General features: G+C 41.5%; 1 protein-coding gene across 1 annotated transcript in view; it reads left to right on the forward strand.

Annotated features, from left to right (window-relative positions):
• The window catches only part of SYN2 (synapsin II), a 199849-nt gene that overhangs the window by 169698 nt on the left and 6017 nt on the right, over positions 1-24134 (forward strand). The window contains exons 10-11 of the mRNA XM_054076892.1: positions 4824-4973; positions 22576-22636. Of these exons, the coding sequence (XP_053932867.1) occupies positions 4824-4973; positions 22576-22636 (211 nt within the window). The remainder of the gene's footprint in view (positions 1-4823; positions 4974-22575; positions 22637-24134) is intronic.

The raw sequence follows: 24134 nt of genomic DNA on the forward strand, positions 1-24134 counted from the left end.
CTGGCATCTGCAAAAGTAACTCTCTTGACTTAATGAATTACAGACATCTTTTTTGCTGTGAAATCCTTTTAGTGGGAAACTCTGATAGTTTAAAAATCTGAACTAGGTACTGAAAAAAAGCCCCTGGCTGTGTTTAAGTGATATTTTAAAATTAGTACAGACTGTAAATAGACTATTTATAAACAGTATGCTTTGTGTATGTTTAAACTTTGTCAAGCCACTGACTTGGGCAGAATGCCAGGGTGACACTCCTGTTAGGCATTCACAGGTTTTAAAAACTGTTAGTCTTATCCTAAATATTTTCATTCTTAAAATACGTTTACATAGAACATCATTGATTTCTGATAACTGTCAATAATTATTTTACTGTGAAAGAAAATAGACCGCATGCTCTTAAAGAAAAAGAGAAAACAACAAAACAACCCAATCTGTAAAGTATTCACCTTGATCGTAGCTTCTTTGCTGAGGAATAGCAGACGTGTGCTCTTAGTAAAGTTAACTTCTGCCCTTGAGAATTGCAGGAACGCTAACACAGAGAGGGGCGCCGAGCCTCCTCTTAGCAGCACACGCAAGGCTGGGTGTTAGTGCTGTGCTCTGGAGGCTCCGGCCATTCCCTCTCAGTAGCGCAAAGTGGTCAGAGCCCCTTCAGCCTCCGGCCCACCCGCTCTGCCTTGCCCATCCCAGCAGTGACTAAACAGCAATGGTCTGCGATTGAACTGCTGTGAAGCCTTGGTAATTGTTTACTCGCTCAGCGAGTGACATTTCACTTTGGGATGAGGGTTTTCTTGATAATCTGGTGCCTTACTTTGGTGACTATCCTTGTACTTCAGGCAAGCGCCAGAGAACACATTATAGCTTATGATCATTTGGGATTTGGCATGTGACTCAGTACCTGCTCTGTGTTTAGGTTCAGAATGTCTTTGGGCAACAGTATTTAAAATCAGAGAATCATACAATCATTAAGGTTGGAAAAGTCCTCTTAAGATCATAGAATCATAGAATATATTGCGTTGGAAGGGACCTTAAAGATCATCCAGTTCCACCCCCCTGCCATGGGCAGGGACACCTCCCACTGGATCAACCTGGCCATCCAACCTGGCCTTGAACACCTCCAGGGATGGGGCAGCCACAGCTTCCCTGGGCAACCTGGGCCAGGGCCTCACCACTCTCATGGTGAAGAAATTCCTCCTTATGTCCAGTCTAAATCTGCCCCTCTCCAGTTTATCCCCATTACCCCTCGTCCTATCACTACAAGCCTTTGTGAACAGATCACCAAGTCCAACCATCAACAGAACACACACATGCTTACTAGGGCACAGGCAGCCTCTGGCAATGTTCCACCACTCTTTCAGTGATTAAACATTTCCTAATATCCAGTCTAAACCTCTCCTGGTGCAGCTTGAGGCCATTTCCTCTCTTGTTTCCAAGTTGTTTCTTGGGAGAGACCAGCACCCACCATACTTTGTTCAAGTGTGGCAACAAAAGAGTTTTAACAACATCAAAACCTGTCCAAGTTCCAAAAAGCTGTGGTTGTGGTTTTTAACATTATATGTGTATGAAACTGCCTCAATGTGTGAGTAAGGGAGCTGTGCTTGAAATACTGTCTTCAAAAAACATAAGATCATCACTATTGAAGTGGACATCAAGTTTTGAGCAACACCTTAATGCTTCTTTTTTTATCCTTAGCCGCAGAACTACACTTCTCCCACATGTTCTGGTAAACAACGTAGCAATAACTCCTAAAGAAAATTATATGTAAACTTGTAGTTATAGGAGTATTTAAAAATAGAAATTCAGTGAGTATCAGGTGCTCCAGATCTTAATCCAGTCTAATCCTTTGGCAGGATTTTATTTTAGGCGATTTGTTTCTCTGTTATTCCAAATAAATTTTTTTAATGTAAGTGGATGGGAAACAAAGTGAGGTTTTCTTTGCACACTTGTGAAACGCACAACTGTTGCTTCTGTTGTTGGGGAAGAGGAGGTTGTGATACAGCTCATAGTGAGAGGGGCAGCATTCTAAACAATAACTGTCGTTAATGCCTGCCTTCAAGAGGGGCAGATTTTTAGTCTGCAGACATAATTCCCTCTCTGAAAATCAGATGTTTTGCAGTGGACAACCAAATATCCACTGTCTTTCAGACTGATTTCAAGACTTGCGAGCACTCAGTCACTATGAACACTTTAAAAAGTCGTGGCCGATGTATCTGGCACATGTGGTTGTCTTCTCCCTATTGTCTTCTCCCTAATATGCATATTGCAAGGAAAAGCTCATGATAAAATGAGTGGATCTTTTAAGCATTATGATTTTAAGAAATACCAATAACGCAGCTGATATGAATACTAAAGGAAATCCACAAAAATGTTGTGTTTCAACAGCCACACAACCAGCAAGACTACATTTTTCCCATTCGGAAATATCAGTTCATATTGGTTCAGTGCTTTTCTCTCAATTAATTAAAACATTGGTTATTTTCTACTTAAAAATAAATTATTAAGAAATATGGTATCTTTTATAGAACCTATCTGTGTAATTATTAAACATTTCTGTAATATTGCTTGAGAGTGGAAAAACATTTATTGATTTCTTTGGAAACATTTGCTCTGGACTTCAATTATTATTATTTACCTTGGGGTTATTTTAAAGCCTTTTAACTGTGAGGGAGCTTGGAGGAGACATCCCAGATCTGAAGAAGTGCTGCCAACATTTTCATTGCCAGTACACAATGGCAGTGTCCCTAGTAAATGAAAAAATAGGAGAATAACGTAAATGCTTTTGTGATTCAAACTAGCCTCATTGTTAAAACAAAGCAGTCTTTGTCAGGCTCTGTAAAAGTTTCTGTAGTACTTCGCTTATTTTGAGAATCCTGAAGTTTCGGTAGTGGTATTTACAGCTCATTCCCAAGTGCTGTGCAAGATGAAAGGTTGCATTCCAGTGTTCTAATGAACATGCCTGTTCTTTTAAATCCATATGTCTCTTTAAATACCCAGTTTGTGTGTCTTAATTCCCAGAAACACTTGAATATCAAGAAGAAAGAAGGGAAAACCATCCTCTTTGTCTCTAAGGGAGATACAGTGTTCAGTGTAGGTTGATTGAGAAGAGTTTTGTTTTCCCCACTGTATCCCTTCCCCCTCAGGAGGGATCCGTACCGTGCAGATGGACTGGCTTTATGCTCAGTCGCCTGATCCCTCTGTCACCCCTGCAGGTAACAAAATCTTTCCACCTTGTAAATATTTGCAGAATCAGATCCTGTCACAAAGTGTCAATGTTTTCCCTTCAACTTCAGCAGGGTAACCAACAAAAATAGCTCAAGGCAACAGCCCACAGGAGGATGTCCACCTGAAGAGAGGGGTCTCAACCCCTCTAGCTAAAATAGCCCTGCCTCCCAACAGCAAGGCTCTCCTTCCAGCGCTTTTGCTACAGATTGGATAGGAGCGAGGGAGGTTTCAGCTGCTTCTTCAGCATCGCCTGTGGCACCAGGAGTCTTCCAGCACTCTTTTGACTCTGTGAACCTTTTCAGTCTAGTTCCATTTCCCTACCATAGAGAAGGAGCCTCAGAAGCCAGAGACGCAGGAAGGTCCACTTTTGGAACGACTAAAACACCCCCGTAAAAGTCACTGATCCTTCTGCAGTTGTGCCCTTTCTAATGATTCTTTCCTCCTTCAACCCCTTCTGTCTTACCAGCACAGCTTGCTGTTGTGTTTAGGGCCTGATTTACCTACACTAGTTGAAAGTCTTGTGTGAGATTTGATGTCTGGTGAGCTTCTCACAGACCGAAAGTTAGATGGACACAACCCAGCTTGGACAGAGAATCTAACTGCGTTAGGTGTAATGACATTCAGACAGTATTTTACTGCTAATGAAGTCTTAAGTGCTTGATCCATGACAGCCTCCTGTTAATGATTCGTACTGTTGTTTGTGTCGTAGACTGCTTGTGGTCTGTACCTGAGAGAAGCACAGAAGGCAGGGCTGCAGGTGGCACGCCTTCACCTTTTTCTGAGCAGCCTTAATGCATACTGAAAAAGGATTACAGTTTCTCAAAAGTTAATTAAAACTCTTTATTGATGAAATAAGAATGTCCACTGCCATTGCGAATAACGGGAGTATTATGTTACACTTTCAATTCCTCTGAAACCAACGCAGGTGTGTCAAAATTAGACACCCTGTAGAAATAATGAATATTGTGTAGAGACAACAAATACTGATAACCCTTTCAAGCAAACTGGATTCAGGATTAGTTTTATCCATCTGGACAGGCTGAGAGAGTTGGGGTTGTTAAGCCTGGAGAAGAGAAGGCTCTGGGAAGACCTTAGAGCAGCTTCCAGTATGGAAAGGGACTCCAGGAAAGCTGGAGAGGAGCTTTTTATCAGGGAGTGCAGGAATAGGATGAGGGGAAACAGTTTTGAGCTGAATGAGGGGAGATTGAGATGTTTTATTAATGAGAAATGTTTTGCTGTGAGGGTGGTGAGACCCTGGCCCAGGTTGCCCAGAGCAGTGTTGGCTGCCCCATCCCTGGAGGTGTTCCAGGCCAGGTTGGATGGGCCTTGGGCAGCCTGAGCCAGTGCGAGGTGTCCCTGCCCATGGCAGGGGGTTGGAACTGGATGGGTTTTGAGGTCTCTTCCAACCCAGACTGTTCCATGATTCTACGGTAACCTGCACTCGGGCTTTCTTTTTCTTTCTGCTGTAACATATACCATTTCCACAGGTCTTGTTTGGCTTTTGTTAAAAACAATTAAGTAAAGAGATGACCTGACATCCTACACAGACGTGGACTGAGTTTCTTTTGGTGCCGTATCCAGAGCTGATGTATTGTTTTATTTCACAGGTCATGGACTGTGCAATGCCTCTGATTGGGGAGCATCAGGCTGAAGACAGACAACATATAACTGATCTAGTTGTAAGCAAAATGAACCAAATGTTGTCCAAAACTCCCATACCATCTCCTCAGAGACCCACTGCCACTCAGCAGCCTCAGGTAGGAGACTGTGGGATTTAAAATACAACATCTTGTTCTGCGATTTTAAGCTCAAATTTTTCCTCGAAGAATTTGGCTGGAAAACTGTGCAGACGTACTGTGAGCTACAGAGATTCAGGAACTTACCAACATGTTTGATAGGGTTGTTGTATGTAAATGAGATCACCAGTAAAGTGATAGCTGTGGATTCAGTGAATTACCAGGCTTTGCACTGTTTCTTTTTGGTTGCATCTGTCTCAGATGTCATGGAAGAAGCGCTGTCATAGACAACCTGCTGTGAGGATGTCAGAAAGAATACTGAGAGCATAGTTCTTGTTCTCATGAGAAATAAATTATTACATGATAATCTTTTATTATTCATTAAAATGCTTTTCAAATCTAGGAAACTCGTGAGATATCTTTCATGTACAAGACTACTTGTGTCAGAGTTGCTAATGGATGCATTTCTCTTATTTTACCTTACAAGGCCTGATAGTTAAAGTGGGAAGATTTGTGGCCCTGACCTTGCTACCAGCTGCCTCTCAGACTTTGGAAATCATCTTTGTGTTCCCATTTCCATGCATACAAAATGTGAAGTTTATTTTATTGATCGTTGAAATAACTTTGGAGACTGTGGTATTTTTGTAAAAGGCTCTAAAAAGATAAAAGTTTTCCCTCTTAAGTAGGAGAGAGATGGATTTGGTGGGTGGACTGTTAGATGGATAATTGAATTGGCCAGATGACCGTATCCAGAGTTACAGTCAGTGTCTCAATGTCCAAATTGAGTAGCCAGTAGCAAGTGGTGTCCCTCAAGGGCCCGTACCGAGACCACTACTCTTTAATATCTTCATTAATGGCATGCACAGCAGCACTGAGTGCATCCTCAGCCGATTTGCAGATGACAGCAAGCCGAGAGTGGAGTCAATAAGCTAGTGGAAGGGGACACCACCAGAGGGACCTGCATGGCAGCGTCCTGTATTCAGGTCACCACAGTCCCTCAGTATCAGTGCAGGCTGAGGAACGAAGCAGCCCTGCGGAGAAAGGCTTGGGGTGCTGGGCGATGAGAAGCTGGACATGAGCCAGCAGTGTGTGATCGCAGCCCAGACAGCCAACCGTGTCCTGGGCTGCATCAAAAGAAGCGTGGCCAGCAGGTATGAGAGAAGTGATTCTGGTCCCTAGACAGACACGGATGTGCTGGAGTGGGTCCAGAGGAGGGCCACAAAAATGAGCGAAGTGTTGGAACACCTCTCTTATGAGAAAAGGCTGAGAGACTTGGAGATGGGGACAGACGTTTTACCAAAGCCTATAGTGATAGGACTGTAGATGTAGGTTGGCTATAAGGAAGAAATTCTTTAGGATGAGGGTGGTGAGGCCCTGGCCCAGGTTGCCCAGAGAAGTGGTGGCTGCCCCATCCCTGGAGGGGTTCCAGGCCAGGTTGGATGGGCCTTGGGCAGCCTGAGCCAGTGGGAGGTGTCCGTGCCAGAGGACTGGATGATCTTAAAAGGTCTGTTCTAACTCAAAACATTCTACGATTCTGTGATTCTTCAAAAAATGCTACGTGAATGCCAAATCGCATCTTTCATGTCTTCATAACTAGGTGACAGGTCTGACCAAGAGCAGCATTACCAGCTACAACTTTCACGTTCTTTTAATAAACGAATAAACCATGACAATACCTTCTGACTAAACTATTAAGGACTGTATTGCTGCTCTGGACCAGCACAGCTCCATGGTAATCAGTTAAGCAACAGAATAAGCCAAACTGTAATACAGGAATTACTAAGCCTAAATCAAGGATCTATTTTTGCTCTCAGTAGGCTCCACACCAGGTAAACAATTTGAAAACAATTTTGTGGCACACCTCAGACAGACTAGTTCTTGAGGCAGAGTGACTAATTTGTTCTCCAAATATATCATCATGCTTTAAGTTATAAAAATACACCATCCCACATAAAAAAGTGGTATGGCTTCTATTTATATTACAGCCACTTGAAACTAAGCACAAAATTGTTTCAACCACGGAACCACATACAATGGAGAAGTTTCCATCCAACGTGACTCAATTCCATTGTAAAGGACACTGAAAAAGAAAGACAAGGGTGGGAAAGAAATAAATCACCTTATGTCAAAATCCGGTACTTTTTTCTGGGCTAGTAAATTAGCCATATATTTAAATGAAACAGAGAGTTAAATTTAGAGTTGCTGGGAGCATACAAGTCAACATAAATGAAAATATATGTTGACATTACTGTAACATTAATAGATTCACAGTCATTTAGAGCACTGGATATTTTGTATTTTTGGGGAAACAGGTCTGGGGTCGGTGTGCTTCCCTGGGTTTAAAAGAAGACAAAGGAGGAGAAATGTTTATGGTTACTGGTGCCATTCAAAGAAACTGGTTCTCTGTTTTATGTAAGTGAAGTTTTTACTCATTTCCACAGACAACTGCCTACGTAAGTCCGGAATGAAAATAGGACACAAGGAACATTTTAAGAAAGTTCTTAAATTCCTTAGTTGTTGCTGTCACTCATCGTGTGCATGGAAAGATGTTTTTCTTCTTAAACAAAAAAAAAAGCTTTGGGTGAATGCAAAGATATTTGCTGAGCGCTGAACTCGTGTTAGATTTCTGCGTTGTTCAGTTTCCTGAAGAATTCAGCCTTTACAGCAGGATAATATTCAACATTAACCTTCTTTTCCTTATCTTGTCCTTAATTTATGGATTGCAGTTGACTAAAATCAGAGCCATCCCTTCAGAATATTTGCAATATTTATTGATTTTCCTCTCAGTGAGTCAGGCTCTGTTTCCTTAAAATTCCCTTTGCCATATCATCCACCAGCTTAGGACAGACAAAGGAGATCTGAATTGCCACAGAAGGTGCTGTTTGCTAATACCTATAAATCTTCCCGGCTTTAAGGGGAAGTCATGAAACAGATCCATAGTATTTAAAACAGGTATATCCTCACGTGTGGTTAAGTTTTAGCTTAGTTGTTTCCCTAAGAGTAGAAACAATCTGTTAAAACAAGCTGTCCCTTTAATCTTTGGATGGTCTCCTCCTTTTCTAACCTGAGAAATTATTTCCTCATCTTGAGAAATGCATCCGTTCACGGGTGGAGCTGGGGGATGCTGTCTGTTTCTGCAGGTCACATAAAATGCAAAGACAGTAATTTATCCCCAATCAAGTATGTGCATGGTCCTAGAAACCAAAGGAGTATAAACACCGAAGAGTAATTTGTGTGTTTTGCTGCTTTGCTTTCAAATGAACAGTTTGCAGCCAATGGTACAGCTATAGATATGCCCCATTTGAATTCCCTTATTATCTGCATGGATTCTTCAAAATTATTTATAATCTACCCACTCTTGTGGCATTGGGGGCATCATACGTAAAAGAAAGCCTCAATTTATAAATGCCTGCAATGGCCAGTGCCATTCCAATTAAATATCCCTCAGAGAACAAATCAATGATTAGGAAAATAAGTCTTTGTTTAGAGGTTTGCAGCCAAATCTTGATGGAAGTGATTGGCCTTGCAGTATGGCCAACAAAGTGCTCTCTGTCGGAGTGCCAGAAGGAGAAAATTCCAAAGGCAGGGACCTCAAGCTCTCCTGCCTAGGTTGGAGCCTCAGAGGTGCAGATCCTGTGATTGTTAACCCCGTTGAGTCTATAATCTGAGCTATCAGATGTATTCAGACTTTTTGAATATATATTTTGTGTATTACATTTATTTCTCTATAAACACTCGCACAGGCTCTATAACAGTTCTGCTGGTACAGAGGATGGCAGAGAACCTGTGAAGGAGAAAAACTGCAGTTTGCAGCTGTGAGTGCCGCACCTCCTGCCACCTGACTCTGGTGCAGCCACCAAACTTTGTGTCTCATGCTCTTCTCTTCTGGCCCCAGGGTACAGTTCACTGCGTGATTGAATTATGGGATAGGAAGTATTCTTGACTGCAGCATTCAAAGCCTGCCAGTTTTACCCTTACCAGCTACTTTATGAGTCTTCTCACTCCAAAGAAAAGCGAGAGTCCCTGGACTCAGAGAAGTTCTCTCTGATAGATCTATGTGTGATCAAAAAAATCTTTCAAAAAATGAAGTTACAGAATCACAGAATCACCAGGTTGGAAAGGACCCATTGGATCATCGAGTCCAACCATTCCTAACACTCCCTAAACCATGTCCCTAAGCACTTCATCCACCCGTTCCTTAAACACCTCCAGGGAAGGTGACTCCACCACCTCCCTGGGCAGCTGTTCCAGTGCCCGATGACTCTTACTGTGAAGAATTTTTTTCAGATATCCAACCTGAACCTCCCCTGACGGAGCTTCAGGCCATTCCCCCTTGTCCTGTCCCCTGTCACTTGGGAGAAGAGCCCAGCTCCCTCCTCTCCACAACCTCCTTTCAGGTAGTTGTAGAGAGTAATAAGGTCTCCCCTCAGCCTCCTCTTCTCCAGGCTAAACAACCCCAGCTCTCTCAGCTGCTCCTCGTAAGACTTGTTCTCCAGCCCCTCACCAGCTCCGTTGCTCTTCTAAGTTGTTTCTACTTAATTAAAAAATATGACAGCTTGTTTTACTCACAGCCATCACGAAAATATATAATAGAACTTTTCATAGGAATATGATTTTAATGATTTTTCCATGCAAAAAAATCAGTTCTACTTGCGCTGGTAAAATTACGGAAATCTAGATTTCCATCTTTTGTAACCTTGTTTGAATACTTGTGACAGATCTTTCGAGAAGCCTTTTTTCAGTCTCTCCTAAAAGCCAAACCAGAAGGTGAGGTCACCCCCAGAAGCGTTCTGACCAGTGGAATCACTTATCTCTGTCACCACCTGTCGATAGGAAATTTCATTGCAGAAACTTCTGCTCTTTGGGTTTGCAAAGCTCCGCAGGTGTTTGCTCAGTGGATCAATCCTCTTTTAGGATTTCTGTTTCTGTAGCAGCAGTTGTAAATGAAACAATAACAGTAAAACATCTATTCCGATCTGCATGGTATGAATTGTGATGAACTAAACTCTGTGTAGAATATTACATCGTGCGTGAGAATTGCTGCAAAATGCTCATGCTTAGCAGTTGAAGCTAAGGAAGATCCTATCAGGCAAATGTTGTTTCAGTCCAGCTCCGCTGAGGCCATGTTGTGTTATATGCAAAAGAACAAGGAATTTGTTGTCTTTAACGAAAGAAAGAAATTTGTGCACCAGAAACACGATATCCATAATGACACAACATCCCAAAGAGCACGGCATTCCCTGCTGAATCCTGGTTCTGTTTAATTTAAGAGAAAGGAGTAGCACACCGGTAATAAGGTAATAAATGGTGCAGAAGTAAGGAGGATAGTGCTTTAATTATTTTGAGACAAGAACAGCAGAACCTGAAGTGTTTCCTTTCTTAACACTCCTTAAAATCTCGAATTAAAATGTTTTAATACCTTCTGTATTCTTGACCCACAATGTTAAGCTCAGTAGAGACTGCGGTCAAGGGGTCTTCGCTCAGCTATCTAAAGCTATTTTAGAGCTCTGCTTTACTTCATGTCCATTTTCCCTATTTTTCTCTTTACCTCATTCATTCTTCATTCCCTGGCCCCTTACGTGGTTTGTCTAGACCCAAGCAGTTATCACCAGTTTTATTTTATTATGTTCAGAGAGAAAATGGAACCAAATGTGAATAAGAAGTATTACCTGTGGAGAGAAGAGCAAGCCATTATCAGATTGCCTATTCTTGTGCTTCACAGGAACAGTCGCAGTTCCAGTACATTCCAGCCGTTGTAGCCGCTCTCTTTTTCAAAGCAAGCTACTTATGATGAGCAGCAATTTGTTTCAAATCACTGAAGCTTTTATGATGGGCAGACAATACAGTTATTTGATTTGATCTTAATAGAAAGAAAATGCACTTAATTGGGAAGAAACCCATCATGGAGTTAGATGGAAGTCTAGAGTTCGGTGTTAGTGTCCTTATTAGGAGAAGTAAACTTTTCTGTACTGAATTTGAGGTGTGGCCCTTCTTTCTAAATGATGTTCTGCTTTGCACAGTCTCATAGAATTCACCTGAAATATAACCATAGATGAGGGGAAGAGGAACAGAGGGCCATGACTTACACGTTTGCAGCACCTCTGTATTGTCCTTCAGACCTCCAGCGCTAAATCTCCATACGTGCCACAGTTATCACCACCAAGGATTTTCCCACTGTCACAGTCCCTTGGCACGTACTTGCAGGAACATATTTCATTTCATTATAACTGGAAGGAAAGACTGCCTAACAAATAAACAAATTAAAAGACCACACTAAATCATTCTGCTTGAATGAGGGTAAATATAGAGTTTCAGTATTGGCTTCTGATGATTGTGCTGAATTGATGCGAGTCACTCCCTGGTGTAATTAGATCTACATTAACAAGCAGCAGGAACAATTTCAGAACAGCTTGCCTTCAAAAGGTTGCTAAATGATCTAATGACCCCCGGAACTATGTGCGCTGTATGTTTTTCTCTTCGGAAGGTATGTAAATAAGGGATAAATGGCAGCTATAGCATCATATGACCATAAAGTGCTGTACCCACATTTGTGGAATAACAGCTGAGGGAAGCCCAGATCCTAAATGTACCCAAGAGAGCAGCCTGCTTGGCCCTCTGCTCAGGGCAAGAGAGCACACAGACCTTGGGAAAAGTCTGGATGGGATTTTACTGTACGGCTCTTCAATAGTTTACCTTTTGAAACTCTTAGATCAGTTTGTTCTCTATAAACAGAGCAATAGAGCTTATCAACAAACAAGTAGTACATCTGGGAGGATATTAATTGAGCATCTTCTGTAGTCTACAGCAGCCATCAATAAGTTTTTTACTGTTCAGTGTTTACCTCAAAGTTTGAATGTACTTTAATAGGATGAGAAGAAATAGCCTCAGGTTGCACCAGGGGAGGTTTAAATGGGATATTTGGAAACGATTGTTCACTGACAGAGTGGTGAAGCCCTGGGAGAGGCTGCCGGGGGCAATGGGGGAGTCTCCATCCCCAGAGGGTTCAAACAGTGTGTAGGTGTGGTGCTTTGGTTTAGCAGGCACAGTGTGATTGTGTTGATGATTGGACTTGATGATCTTAGAGGTCTTTTCCAACCTTAACGATTCTATGATCTGTAATTCTATGAGAGACATCAGTGACGACAAACAGAACCTGAATAGTTGTCCTTCACCACTCGTACTATCCACCTGCCTAGAAGTTCTTGTAAATCACAGACCTTGGGAAGAAATGACTTTTGATATTGAAATGCTTATTGAGTTATTGTTGTGATTTAAAGGAAAATTAGGCAGCAGCACGATGCCTTCCTAAAAATATTGGCAGAGAATCTGAAACGTCACTATCAAAACTTGCACAGAACAATGAAGAGTGTTGCTGGGGCAGGTGGACATCACAGAGCACCAAAGGCTGCACCTTGCAGAGGTCAGAGAGGTAAAAGCCACCCTTCACACTTTCCAGTTAAAGGGGTGTTTGGAGGCAGTTTGAGGTACTGGAGGCACTGGAGTGCTGTTTGTCTGAGCCACAGCGACATCCAGTGGCTTCTGCCCTTCTGGGAGAACCCATCTTCCCAAATCCTTATTGTTAAGTATTCTCCCGCTTTACAGCGTGTCACAGGAGCTGCAGCACATTAAACAAGAAAGTGGGTATACATTTTACAAACATCAAATGCTCCCATAATGCTTTCTTAATGTATTTATCTCATTTATTTTCACTCACTTACTGTGGGCCATATATTAATGTGCTGCCTTAACCTATACATATATATAAGTGAACATATATATGCACCAGGTTTAGCTGTGTATATGTGGAAGAGAAGATGTTTATTTTAATCAGAGGGCTTTTTAACCTTTTAGTTATGTTGTCTTTGTGAAAACACAAGAAAATGAGCTGCTACCCTTTTAGATCCTAATGTAGATGTATGGAATTAAGAAAAGCAGAAAAAAATAAGCATGTATGGACCCTGAGCTCACCATATCCAGGTAAAAGGCCAGACTTCACTCCAGCTAAGTTTATAACAATCAGGTTTATTTATCACGAGTATAAAATGATAGCATATATTTCTACACCAAGGACGCTTTTGTCCCTCTTTGAGTAAAACGCCCATTCCGAGCAGGTGCTGTGTTCTTCAGATAAGTGACAGAGATCACAGCAGAGGTGAAGACTCAGACTTGAACTGCTGGATGTCCGTATATTTAAACCAGTCACCATTTCATTACACAAAACTGGATTTATTTTGAGCGTTTGAACTTGACATTCAGGTATTGTAAAACATTAAAAACAAAGCTCATGCAGGAAAATAAATACTAAAATTTCTTATATTGACAGTAATTAAAAAAAGCAGTGGGACACAGCATATGAATGTCGAGCAGAGATTTTACTAACAAATTGGTCATGGAAGTTAAGATAACCTATTTTAAAATCCTTATTGAGAACCTGTACCAGTAGATGGAGTAATTACTAAGGGAGGTGCACACATATTGCTCATTTCTGTTGCTTATTTAGTGTCACTTGTGAACAGAAGGAACAGGTAAATATCTTGCTGGATATTTACTAGTGATAAATGGCTACAGAAATGCTTTTGGTCGTTAGCTGTGGTTGCATGTATTAAATAATAATAATTAAATAAAAGCATTAATCAGTGCTTATCTTCCTTAGCTTGTTTTGAAATAATGTGGCAAGAACTACACAAGTCTGCCTTTACAATGTCTTTTTTAAAGGACCTGGTGACATTTAGGCTGTAAGAGAGAATGTACGAAGGGTCGTGTGTTAAAGAGTTAGGATTATTGGGTCCAAATTTCTACCAACATCAGCGGAAATTTGTCCAACTGAAACAAAAGCTTTCAGGACGTGGCCTGATCTTATTTTTATTCCTGAATACTCTATATTGAATGCTCATCACCAGCAGCGTACCTGGAAAAATACACCCTCCCTGCAGACAAGCCAAGCAAAGCTTGGGAAGAGAAAGAGTTGCTCACAAAAGTACTCATTAGAAGAGAAGCCCAAAGGAAAAAGCCCCACGGGCAACCTGACAGAATCCAGCTTCGGGACCAGGATGATCAGGGTGACTTCAGTTGTCTGTAGGATATGTGCTAATGGCCTTCATGTTAATAATCTTTACAATACAGAAGGCAATGAAGTGCTAGCGAAAACTGAAAAGCGTAACAAGTATTACTACTTAATAAACACTTTCCCCTGTTTGTTTTAACATAATAGCAATGCCCTTCTCTTTTTGTCTTCATTCACACAACAAAATCTTTGAGAATCCTGGAACTCCCTGGTGACTGCCCTCAAGAACAAAGGAAACGGTGAATTTGTAAGTGTTCGTGAGTCCGCAACTCATGGCCCTCCTCAGTGCTCAGGAGACTTCTGTGAGAAGAAGCTTTCTTGTCCCACAGGCGTGTTTTTAGGGACTTCAAAAAATGTCCTCAGTCCATTATAGAGCAAAAATCAGCCTTTTCAAAATGAAAACAAGGAAACCAGTAATCCCATCGTTGTGGAACAGGCAATAACTGCCACATAACGAAACAGAAAAGGAGAGTCTTAGTTATATCTCGCTGGTTTCGCTTAGTGCTATAATTACTATCATATTGCATCCTTTTGAATTTTTATTTTATCTTATTTTTCATCTATTTTTATTCTCTGATTTTGTTTACTTAAACTGAATGTAATAGAAATATCTTTTTTTTGGAGGCTTTTTTCTTGGTCTCCTTTCCTTTCCCCACTGTGGTGGGTGTTTCCCATCTACTTTTTTGTTATCATTCTCTGTCTCCACTTGACTTCTTTATTTGAGTTTTCTGACCTTTAAATCATGACCTGTTTAAGCAAAGCTATTTGGCTTTACTCCATGTTTAACTTGCAAGGATTCTGTTCCTCTCCCCAGCAGTCATTGCCACAGTTTATTTTGAATAAGGACCATGTGCTAAATACGTGTTAAAATTCTTAAACAAGGATAAGCACCAAGAGAAATTACAGAAAAATCCAAAACAGAGCAGCTCATTTTCAAATATTCTTGATTTGGCCATAGGAAAAAGAAGAAACCTCCCTCCCCCTCCATCATTTCAGACACTACTCTGGTGGTGGATCAGTGCTCCATCTGGCTACCTGCAAGCAGACCAAGTCTGTCTTCAGTCACTTAGATATCCTTCTCCGCTATATCTCAACTCCTAGGAGAGACTCCGGAACCTTGTCACAGTTCAGACCAACCACCAGTACTTCCTCTGTGTGGCTGCGGACTTGTGCCTCACCAAGAGAAGTAAGAGAAGCACATGCAACCATTGACGAAGAGGTGTTACGCTCTGTTCTTATACGGGACCTGTGAACTTATATCAGACTGGGCTGGAGTTAGCTCCACCGTCATTTTCCTGGAGTCTTGTTTCAAAGCATAAACTTCAGTTCTAAATGGATCATAGAATCATAGAATAGTTTGAGTTGAAAGGGATCTCAAAGCCCTTCCAGTTCCACCCCCTGCCATGGGCAGGGACACCTCCCACTGGATCAGGGGCTCCAAGCCCCATCCAGCCTGGCCTGGAACCCCTCCAGGGATGGGGCAGCCACCACTGCTCTGGGCAACCTGGGCCAGGGCCTCCCCACCCTCACAGGAAAACATTTCTTCCTAAGATCTCATCTCAGTCTCCGGATTGAGAAATGAAAAATCATTCCCCCTCACCCTGTCCCTGCACTCCCTGATCCAGAGCCCATCCCCAGCTTTCCTGGAGCCCCTTTCAGTACTGGGAGCTGCTCTAAGGCCTCCCCGCAGCCTTCTCTTCTCCAGGCTGAACAGCCCCAACTCTCTCAGCACATCCTTGGATGGGGGATGCTCCAGCCCTCGGATCATCTTCGTGGCTTCCTCTGGACTCACTCCAACAGTTCCCTGTCCTTCCTGTGCTGAGGACTCCAGAACTGGACACGGGGCCCCAGGTGGGGTCTGACGAGAGCAGAATAGAGGGGCAGAATCCCCTCCCTCCCCCAGCCGGTTCCACTGCTTTTGATGCAGTATCTTTGTAGCTCACCGTGAAGATCCTGGTCGGTTCTTGTTCACACAAGGATCACTTGCCATCCCATATTAAAAAATAATATGTTTGTTTGGGTTTTTTTAAGACTGGAGGAGCACTGGCCAGGGCTGAAGTCCCTGGGTTCAAGGGTCAAAACCTTCCTTACAGCTTCACACAACAGTGTAGGGTTCCCCCAGGAGGAACCTCATCTTCCATTTATGTAGAAGTGTCTGTGTACGCTGAGAAGGGTGTAAGTGCATTTCTTGCTGTGTTGCACCGCTTCCACTCGCCTGTCGTCTCTTCCTCTGGTGCAGACATGCACACGGACACATTTTAGTCTCCAGTGCTTTAGCACACAGGGGGAGCTCTCTCCTATCACATAGTCCACATTCCTTCCTTGTCTACTGGGAGCAATTTTTTCACTGGAAAGAACTGCCTGAAAGCTGCTGTGCCACTGCAGGCTTTTAATGTTCCCTTTTCAAAAACGAAAGTTGAAAACTGGCTTCTTTAAGCAATAAAATACGACTGCGCCCTTGTCCGTTGCAGTTACTGACTGGCTTTGGCAGGGGAGCATCTCCCTTCAGCAAGTGATGCTACTCCTTAAGAAACTTTTTCCCTGGTAAATGGACATCCTACTTTTTCTCTAGAAACCTCATCTCTTCTCGGGGTGAGTGGGATTATTTTTGTTCAGCAGAATAATAGAAAATAGGGTTGGAATGGACAATCTGTCTCAGTGTCCCAGGAAAATACTGGAGTGTGGTTTTTAACAGCAGTGAGTCCGTACTAGGGTGTTCATTTTTAGGATTGTGTGTAAAAAAATAGTAAAGAAGAAAACTTCTCTGGGAAGTAATTAGTTATCTAGTAATGGAAAACACTTTGCCTATAAAATCGAAGTTAGAACTCTTTTTGATGTTTAAGAAAACCCCTTTTCAGTGCATTTTGTAACTACTATTCCAAGTAAAACTTAAGCTGTATACCTTGCTTTCTCCTCTTAGCAGTCATTTTCCTTTCCATTCAGAAGATCTTAATGGCTTTTATGCAGGTGGCTTAGAATGTTGGCTAAGCGATAACAAACGCTGCTCTAAACGTTTGTCTTTATCACAACTTCAACACGCAGAAAAGGTAATCTGGCATCAGCTTTGTTGAAAGTCTGTACCATACAGATTTCCTCAGTGGAGAAGGACAAAACTGAACGCTCGCTGTCCCCTTTGAAGGTAGCTTCTTATCAAGGTGAGCGAAGGCAGCTTCTTATCAAGGTGTGCCTTCCCACATCTCTCCTTTCCAGCTGCTACCAGGCCTGGCACTGCCTTTCTTAGTCCACAGGGAATATATAATACAATAAATAGCAAAACCTTTGTAGTCTGTTCGGCGTCACTGGCACACAGTGAAGCAGATGCATCACCTACAGCAGCTTCACCCGAAACGGTAGGATCTGAGCTAGGAACCACTAAGAACCGCTGCCGCACTCACTGCACATGGAATGTATAAACCAGTAAGCCACAAGGTGCTAAGGAGTTTCTTATTTTTGGATGCTCCATATCAGAAAGCCCGCACTTCAAGATGTTATTGCTTTCCTAAACTCTATGGTATGTGCTTATTTCCAGCCCACTTTTATTCAGTTGATACCCATTTCTTCTTGATCCTTTAATTTAGTTTGTTTCCTGCCTAATTCTTTACCAGTACAATATATTTCTGAAAAGCACCTGTACTGCGTTCAGGCTTTCATTTTGCCAAACTAAGCAAGATGTGTTCTTCCGAATGCTTTAGCTGCAGACTCTCCATCTGCCTGGTCGGTTTAACTGCACTTTTTGGTGCCTCATCAGCCTCCATTCATCTTTCTTGAGCAGGGGTGATGTAGAGGATCCACAGCATTGTGCCTAACACCTACGGGAAATGCTTCACTGAGTGTGTGATAAGATGTTGATTTTTCACTGCACAAACCTTTTCCATTAGAATTCAGTTGGTGAGCTCTGCATTTCTGCCAGATGCGTATTATTAGTCCATAAAGAAATTACTTTGGACATTGCATTTAAGTTGTTGAGGGTTTGGGTGGTTTTTTTTTCCAAGTCCCTCATTGGTTTCATTCTTTCCATAGGATATTTTGGTCCTGTAGTCTTCCAGCTCTGTGTCATTGACAGGTTTGAGTAGCACACACCTACTTTTTCGGACCAACTTAAGTAACGAAAAAATGTAGTTGAGCCCCACATCCCCATTATATCCTTCCCATAAGTTTTGCTTCACTAACTGCCTGCCTTAGCAGCTGCTTCTTTACTGCAACCTAATTCCTGCAGCATTCGTGCTTAACCTTCTCCAGCGTGACCGTACACTTGCAGTTGTTAGAGATATCTTGTACGGATTTCTGTATTTCATGAGTCAGACGGTTTTGATTTCTAAGATGAAGAATACCTGCTCTGACCAATATGAGCCCAGAAAGATCTTTGATTTTCATTTCATTTTTAGCTCTTATCGCACTTGCCATCATGCCCTTGCTGCTGTGTTTATCATAATCTGGGACACTTCACGCATTCATTTACTATTGACACCCTATTTAAATTATCTAAATTACCTCTTTGCTTAGCAATCACATTTTTTCTTAGGTCTCCTGTGACTTAATTGTTTTACAATTTATTCTTGTTTCTTTTATGAGATCTAACTCAGCTCATATTTTGGCAATTCTCAATTGATCCCTCTACTTCTTGACCTGAAAAACATGTCTTTCCCCTCAAATATTGAAATACCTATGAAAAGCTTCTATCATTGCATTACAAAGAAAACCAAACGAAACCCAAAACCAACTATACGTGCTCCAACTGTGGTTCGCAAAATCTTCAAACTCAGCCAAATCAAAATCAATTTTTGCTGGGACTTAGTTTAGCATCTCTTTTGCCCAAGGGCTATTGCTTTGCCAAGTTGCTGCTTTTGCTCCCACCCATTTCAGCGTTCTTCAGACTATTCAAAATTCAAGTCTATATGAATCTGATCTGCACTTATATAAACATATAAGATAGAAAAAGAAGTAACACCGCTGATCAAATTCTAATACATATGGTTTGAAGAACAAACAGTTCTTTCCTTCAGTTCTACCCTGAAAATTTTAAGGAGACTGTTTCGGGGAAGTGTAGAAAGGAAGTGCTACGGAGACATCTAGAGACATCTGTCTTCTAGACAAGTGGTGAGGTTTCTGCTCTGGCTATAATTAAGCTTGCTAATATTCTTAAAGACCGTTGTGCAACCAAAGCATCAATTGTTATACCCAGAGTTGAGAAATCACTGTAGGATACTTCCAGCATTCATGTGGCTTAGAGGTTTCCACAAGTAAAGTTGTATTTTTTAATTATAGTTAAATAAACAGTAAATCCCCTTTGAACAGAGGGCTATAAGCAGTTCTATATAATGTTACTATCAACATCAGCAATCCCTTCTCTTTGGATTTGTTATGAAAGTTGTGTTCCATAAAATGAAAACCGAAAGGGTTCCTTACCACAGCAGTTACCACACCTCACTTAAGTAATCCTAAACCATACTAAACTCTGTCGTTTCTAGCTTCTTTACTACTAATTTTGCACTTTAGCCCTGAGCATCCAAAGAAGAATCTGTTCAGGGTCATTTTCCATGATCCATAGTCTGGATTCTAATCCTTGAGTCCTTCCTGCGGCGTTTGAACTCAGCAATAGGCAAGTCTGTAAATCAGAACTGCAGCGCAGGAAAACGTGTTTGTGCTGAAAGAAAGTGGTAGAAGGGTGAGCTTCCAGGCTGGGCAACAAAGGGAAAAAGAAAAAACCAAGAGGGGTGAATACATCTGCAGGACAGGTCTGGTCCAGCATCCGTGCTCAGAGACAGCGCTGCCTACAGGGAGTTGCAGCTCCGACAATTACGTTGGCTCACCACCTTGGAGAGGTGAGAAGTTGCAGTCTGGAGGTGATTTGCCAACAACTGCTGTTTTAGAAGAAGCCTGGGTTTTATTAAAGGCCTTGGCTCAGGACAGCAAACAAGGCTGGTTCAAAGCCTGTCTTTAATATCAGGTATCCAGGTTTCTGAGTGTCTGAAAGAAAGATGCTTGAAAAGGACTGGATTAATACAGACCATCGAAAAACCATGAGTAAGATTTCTCAATTAGGAATGTAATGCTAATTAGTCTTTTTGGGTCAGCCTGGGTGGGTTGGCTAATTAGCAAAAGTAATATACCCATGTGATTGGCCTGGAGTGTGGGTGAGGTTCCTGGAAGCACCAGGTGATATCTGGTGAAAAAAAGGATGCGTGGGTGGTAAAATCAGGAGCTGCAGTCAGTGACTAGAGAGGGGGAAATATATCTTCAACAGAACACGTACAAAGGCTCCAAGCTTTCAGAACAGTTGAGGTAAGAATTAGTGAGCTTCTGTAAGGTTTATTGAAAGCTTAATTTAGGATAAAATAATTTCTCTGTAAGATGGGGAGATATGCAGATTGCATAAACACTGATGTTGTCATGTCAAGGCAGTTTGGTGCGTGAGATAAAACCCAAGACCATTTCAGAGCAAGAACAAATGGCAGATTTGCTTCAGCCTCGAGGCATGGAGGAGGCAGAGGCCCTGCAGATGTTGTTTTACCATTAAAGTAGATGTGAATTTAAATTAACCAGCCTGTGTGTTTTCAGTTTCTAAATAAAAGATGAGTTTTACCTACATAATCTTTTACTTTTGTTTTAGAAGAAAAATAGCAACACTCGTATCCTCTGTGTTGACTCTCTGCCACTGCAAGGAACCCTGTGGATTGCGTTGTGGCTCTTTGGAAGGCTGGGAATTCTGTCACATGGCGATCGTAGTAATATTCCTTATAAAATACTATGCGTGCTTTCGAACCAAATCATATGAACGTTTGGTCCTCCAGAAGGGAACTCTTGGAGATCCTTGAGCACAAGTGGTTCTTTATGCTTTCCCTTTAAGGGCACACTCGGTGTGTCACACTGCAACACCCGCGGAACCACAGGCTCTGTCTGTAATCCGGAGCATCAAACGCCGCAGGGCGTGCAGAGGAAGGTGCCAGGTGCACCAGAACAATGGCTCTGGAATATGAAAGGAGTTCGCTCCTCTAGGGCAACTTTTCAAGGCTCTGGGCTCATTCCCCGGCATCCAAGGAGTTCCTGGTATAATTGCCTGTTATTTCAGGGAGCTCCAGCGCGTACAGAGTGGATACAGCAGTTACTAAACACGCATGGGACAGAATGTCAGCTTTTACATGTGGTTCAGACAATTAAGAGGAAGGAGAGAAACAAAACAGAGACAACTTTAACCCACACTAAAGCACTTCAAATTTTCTGGTGTCTGCGTGTTTCCTTATGAAATTCTTTTCTGTGTATCCTCATCCTTATAATGATGCTTCCTGAGAACTAATCAGTTAATGTAAGGATCGGGGTTTGCCTCATTCATTTTGACCGTATCATTTTTACTCCTCATATGCTCTTCTGAAGGTTGGTACCTGAATATTTAGAGTTCTGGGCCTATCCTGTGTCCTTCTATTTACGTAGCTAAAGCAGGTGAAGCAATTTGCAACAGCCAAATACAACAGAATGGTGGTATAACATTAAAAAGTGTCACTTCTAGGTTGCCACACAGGAATTCACAGCGGTACAAGTAAGATTTATTCCTATAGTTCAAAGATCAAATACAGACCTGTCAGAAAAAAAACCAGTAAGGTTTGTAAGAAACATCTTAATTAACTTTACATTTACTCTTTAATACATTCTGGGTTTTTTTCCCCTCTTGACAGATGGCAATTTACTTTCTGGGTCCTTAAGAAAAGCCACGCTGTTAAGTCCTATGATTTCACATGTTTCACTTCTCAAAATATTAGAGATGGGCCTAAGACGAAGTTTGGATTCAAACACTAATGTTCCCAGAGGGTGCTCTGCTCCAGGGTTTTGGTTCAGGCCCATCTTTTCCTCCTGACAAGTATACATTTGAAAAGGATACTGCCAAATAAATCTCCTGTTTTGAAAAGTGAAGTATTACATGTGTTTCTAATAACGTCAGATGGAGTAGCATGAAGTAATTTCAATTATTTTTATTATTTGTCTGTGGTTTTTGCTTCCTTCTTTCATTTTGCTGAGCAAAACAACTAACCTAGAGTAGTCCATCTCCCTCCCCGCTTATAGTCAGCGAATCAAAGTGAAACTACCACTACCAACAAATCCTGCTGTGCTAGTGCTTCCAGATACAAGCGAGTGTAATTAAACCCAAATTACTTCTTAAATCACACCAAGGTATCTGTTGAAGTCCATTTCTTATTCAGTCTATCCTAAAAAGAGAGAGCAGAAGCAATGAGATACAGAAACGTTGTTCGAGGCTCTAAGGAGCTGAAGGAGACCATGAACCATGAGAGGTAGGAGTTGAGAAGGCACCATTTGTGTGATGATCACATACTGCATAGGGGAAACAGAGGGGTTTTTAAGAGCTCAGCTTTGATTTAGTTCAGGATTCGCATATCATGTCAGACAGCAACTCGATTAGAAAATGCTAACTGGAATAAATTAGAAGTATGTGCTCAGCCCCAACCAATAAAGGGATTTGTAGTGAAAATAAAGACAAATTGGTGGAAAATTGGAACTAAGCTACTCTAATTTTTTTTTCTCTCTTCTGTTTTCTAATGTGTTTTCCAGAGTGGATCACTAAAGGAGCCAGAGCCAAACAAAATCCCACCTCAGCGACCACCACCTCAAGGTTGTTTACAGTACATTCTCGACTGTAATGGCGTTGCAGTAGGACCAAAACAAGTCCAGGCTACTTAGATAATTGAGACTAAAACCAAGGGTTAAGGCAAAATATGAAAAAAAAAAAGAAACAAACACGCAATCTTAAAAGCAAACATCCCAGTTTTGTTCAAATTTTTGCATTGTTTCAGTGCTGACCTGGACTGTGTTTTTTCTATGCAGTGTCAACTATACCGTCTGGTTGTTTACTTGTTCATGTCTGTGCGTGTAATGCTTACCTACCTTTCTCTGTAAAATGTGTGATTTCAGGGCTGTTGTCAACAGTGTACAAAGAATGTGCCTCTTTAGAGCCCCGTGCAATGTACAGTATGGATGGGTAGACAGTATTTTTGGAGTATTATATATCGTTAAGTAAAATACTGCCAAGGTTCAAATCGAAATACTTTTGCTTACTCTGTGAGTGTGTGCACACTGTACTCATAGCCTTTATTTTTTGTGTGTGTGCATGACTACTTGGTAGGTGATCCAGATATATTTTTAAAAGTCTAGATTAGAATTTGCTAGCGAGGCTTTTTAATTATAATTTTATAAAGGATGTTAACGTTTGAGTTTTACTTATATGCACGTGGAAGTCTAATATTTCAGTGACTCCATAAGATGCAGTTCTTCCCAAGGAATATTTAAAGTATCTTCTATTTTACATACTGGTATTCATATTTTTAGTAATTCTGCATTAAATTATTAGCTACAAAGCTATGTAAATGGGCCACCTATGTGCAATATCTCCGTGAAAGTGTGAGTATTTAATGTATCCTATTTCACTTAAGTAGTACCTTTTGTTGTCATTCTGAATTAGTATTCTATGGAGATTTTTAATGAAAACTAATGCAAATACTTTCAAGAACCTTATACTTACCTAAGAGTTAAATCCCAGGTGATTTGGTGAGAAGTACCTCAAGGACTGTTAAACTTCCTGTAAGAGCTCATTTTTGTCAACTACTGAGGTGTTAGGAGACTGTAGACCAAGGTACCTGTAACCAGCTGGGGATCTTGCCCGTTGCTTAGGATGCAAGACAAAAACGTCAGCGGTTTTCCTCACCAGCTCAGGTCTGCTATTTTAAACCTAGAAATATCCACAGAGCTATGAAAGAAAAAAAACTAGTCCCTGCGTTATCCACATAAATAGGGTTTATAATAATTGCTGGAAATCAGACATGGATAAAGACTTGAGATGCCTGACAACTGCTAGATTTTCTGTAGGTGAATTCTTTGTGATTTTTGCACAATAAACAATTTATAACGTAATAGTATGAGAAATAGACAGGCAGGCAGTTAATCTGGTGTGAGAAATCTAGCCTAGGATCACAAGCTGCACACTGCTAGCATACCATAAAGCTTAGTTGCAAGTGAGCCACAAAACTATAATCTTGAATGTGTACAGAGATGAGTAGTGGCCATTAGTTTAGTGCAAACAATTTTGTTTAAAGGGAAAACAGTCTTATGTTCTG

The sequence above is a fragment of the Cuculus canorus genome, chromosome 11, assembly GCF_017976375.1.
Source record: "Cuculus canorus isolate bCucCan1 chromosome 11, bCucCan1.pri, whole genome shotgun sequence".
Classification (NCBI taxonomy): Eukaryota; Metazoa; Chordata; class Aves; order Cuculiformes; family Cuculidae; genus Cuculus; species Cuculus canorus.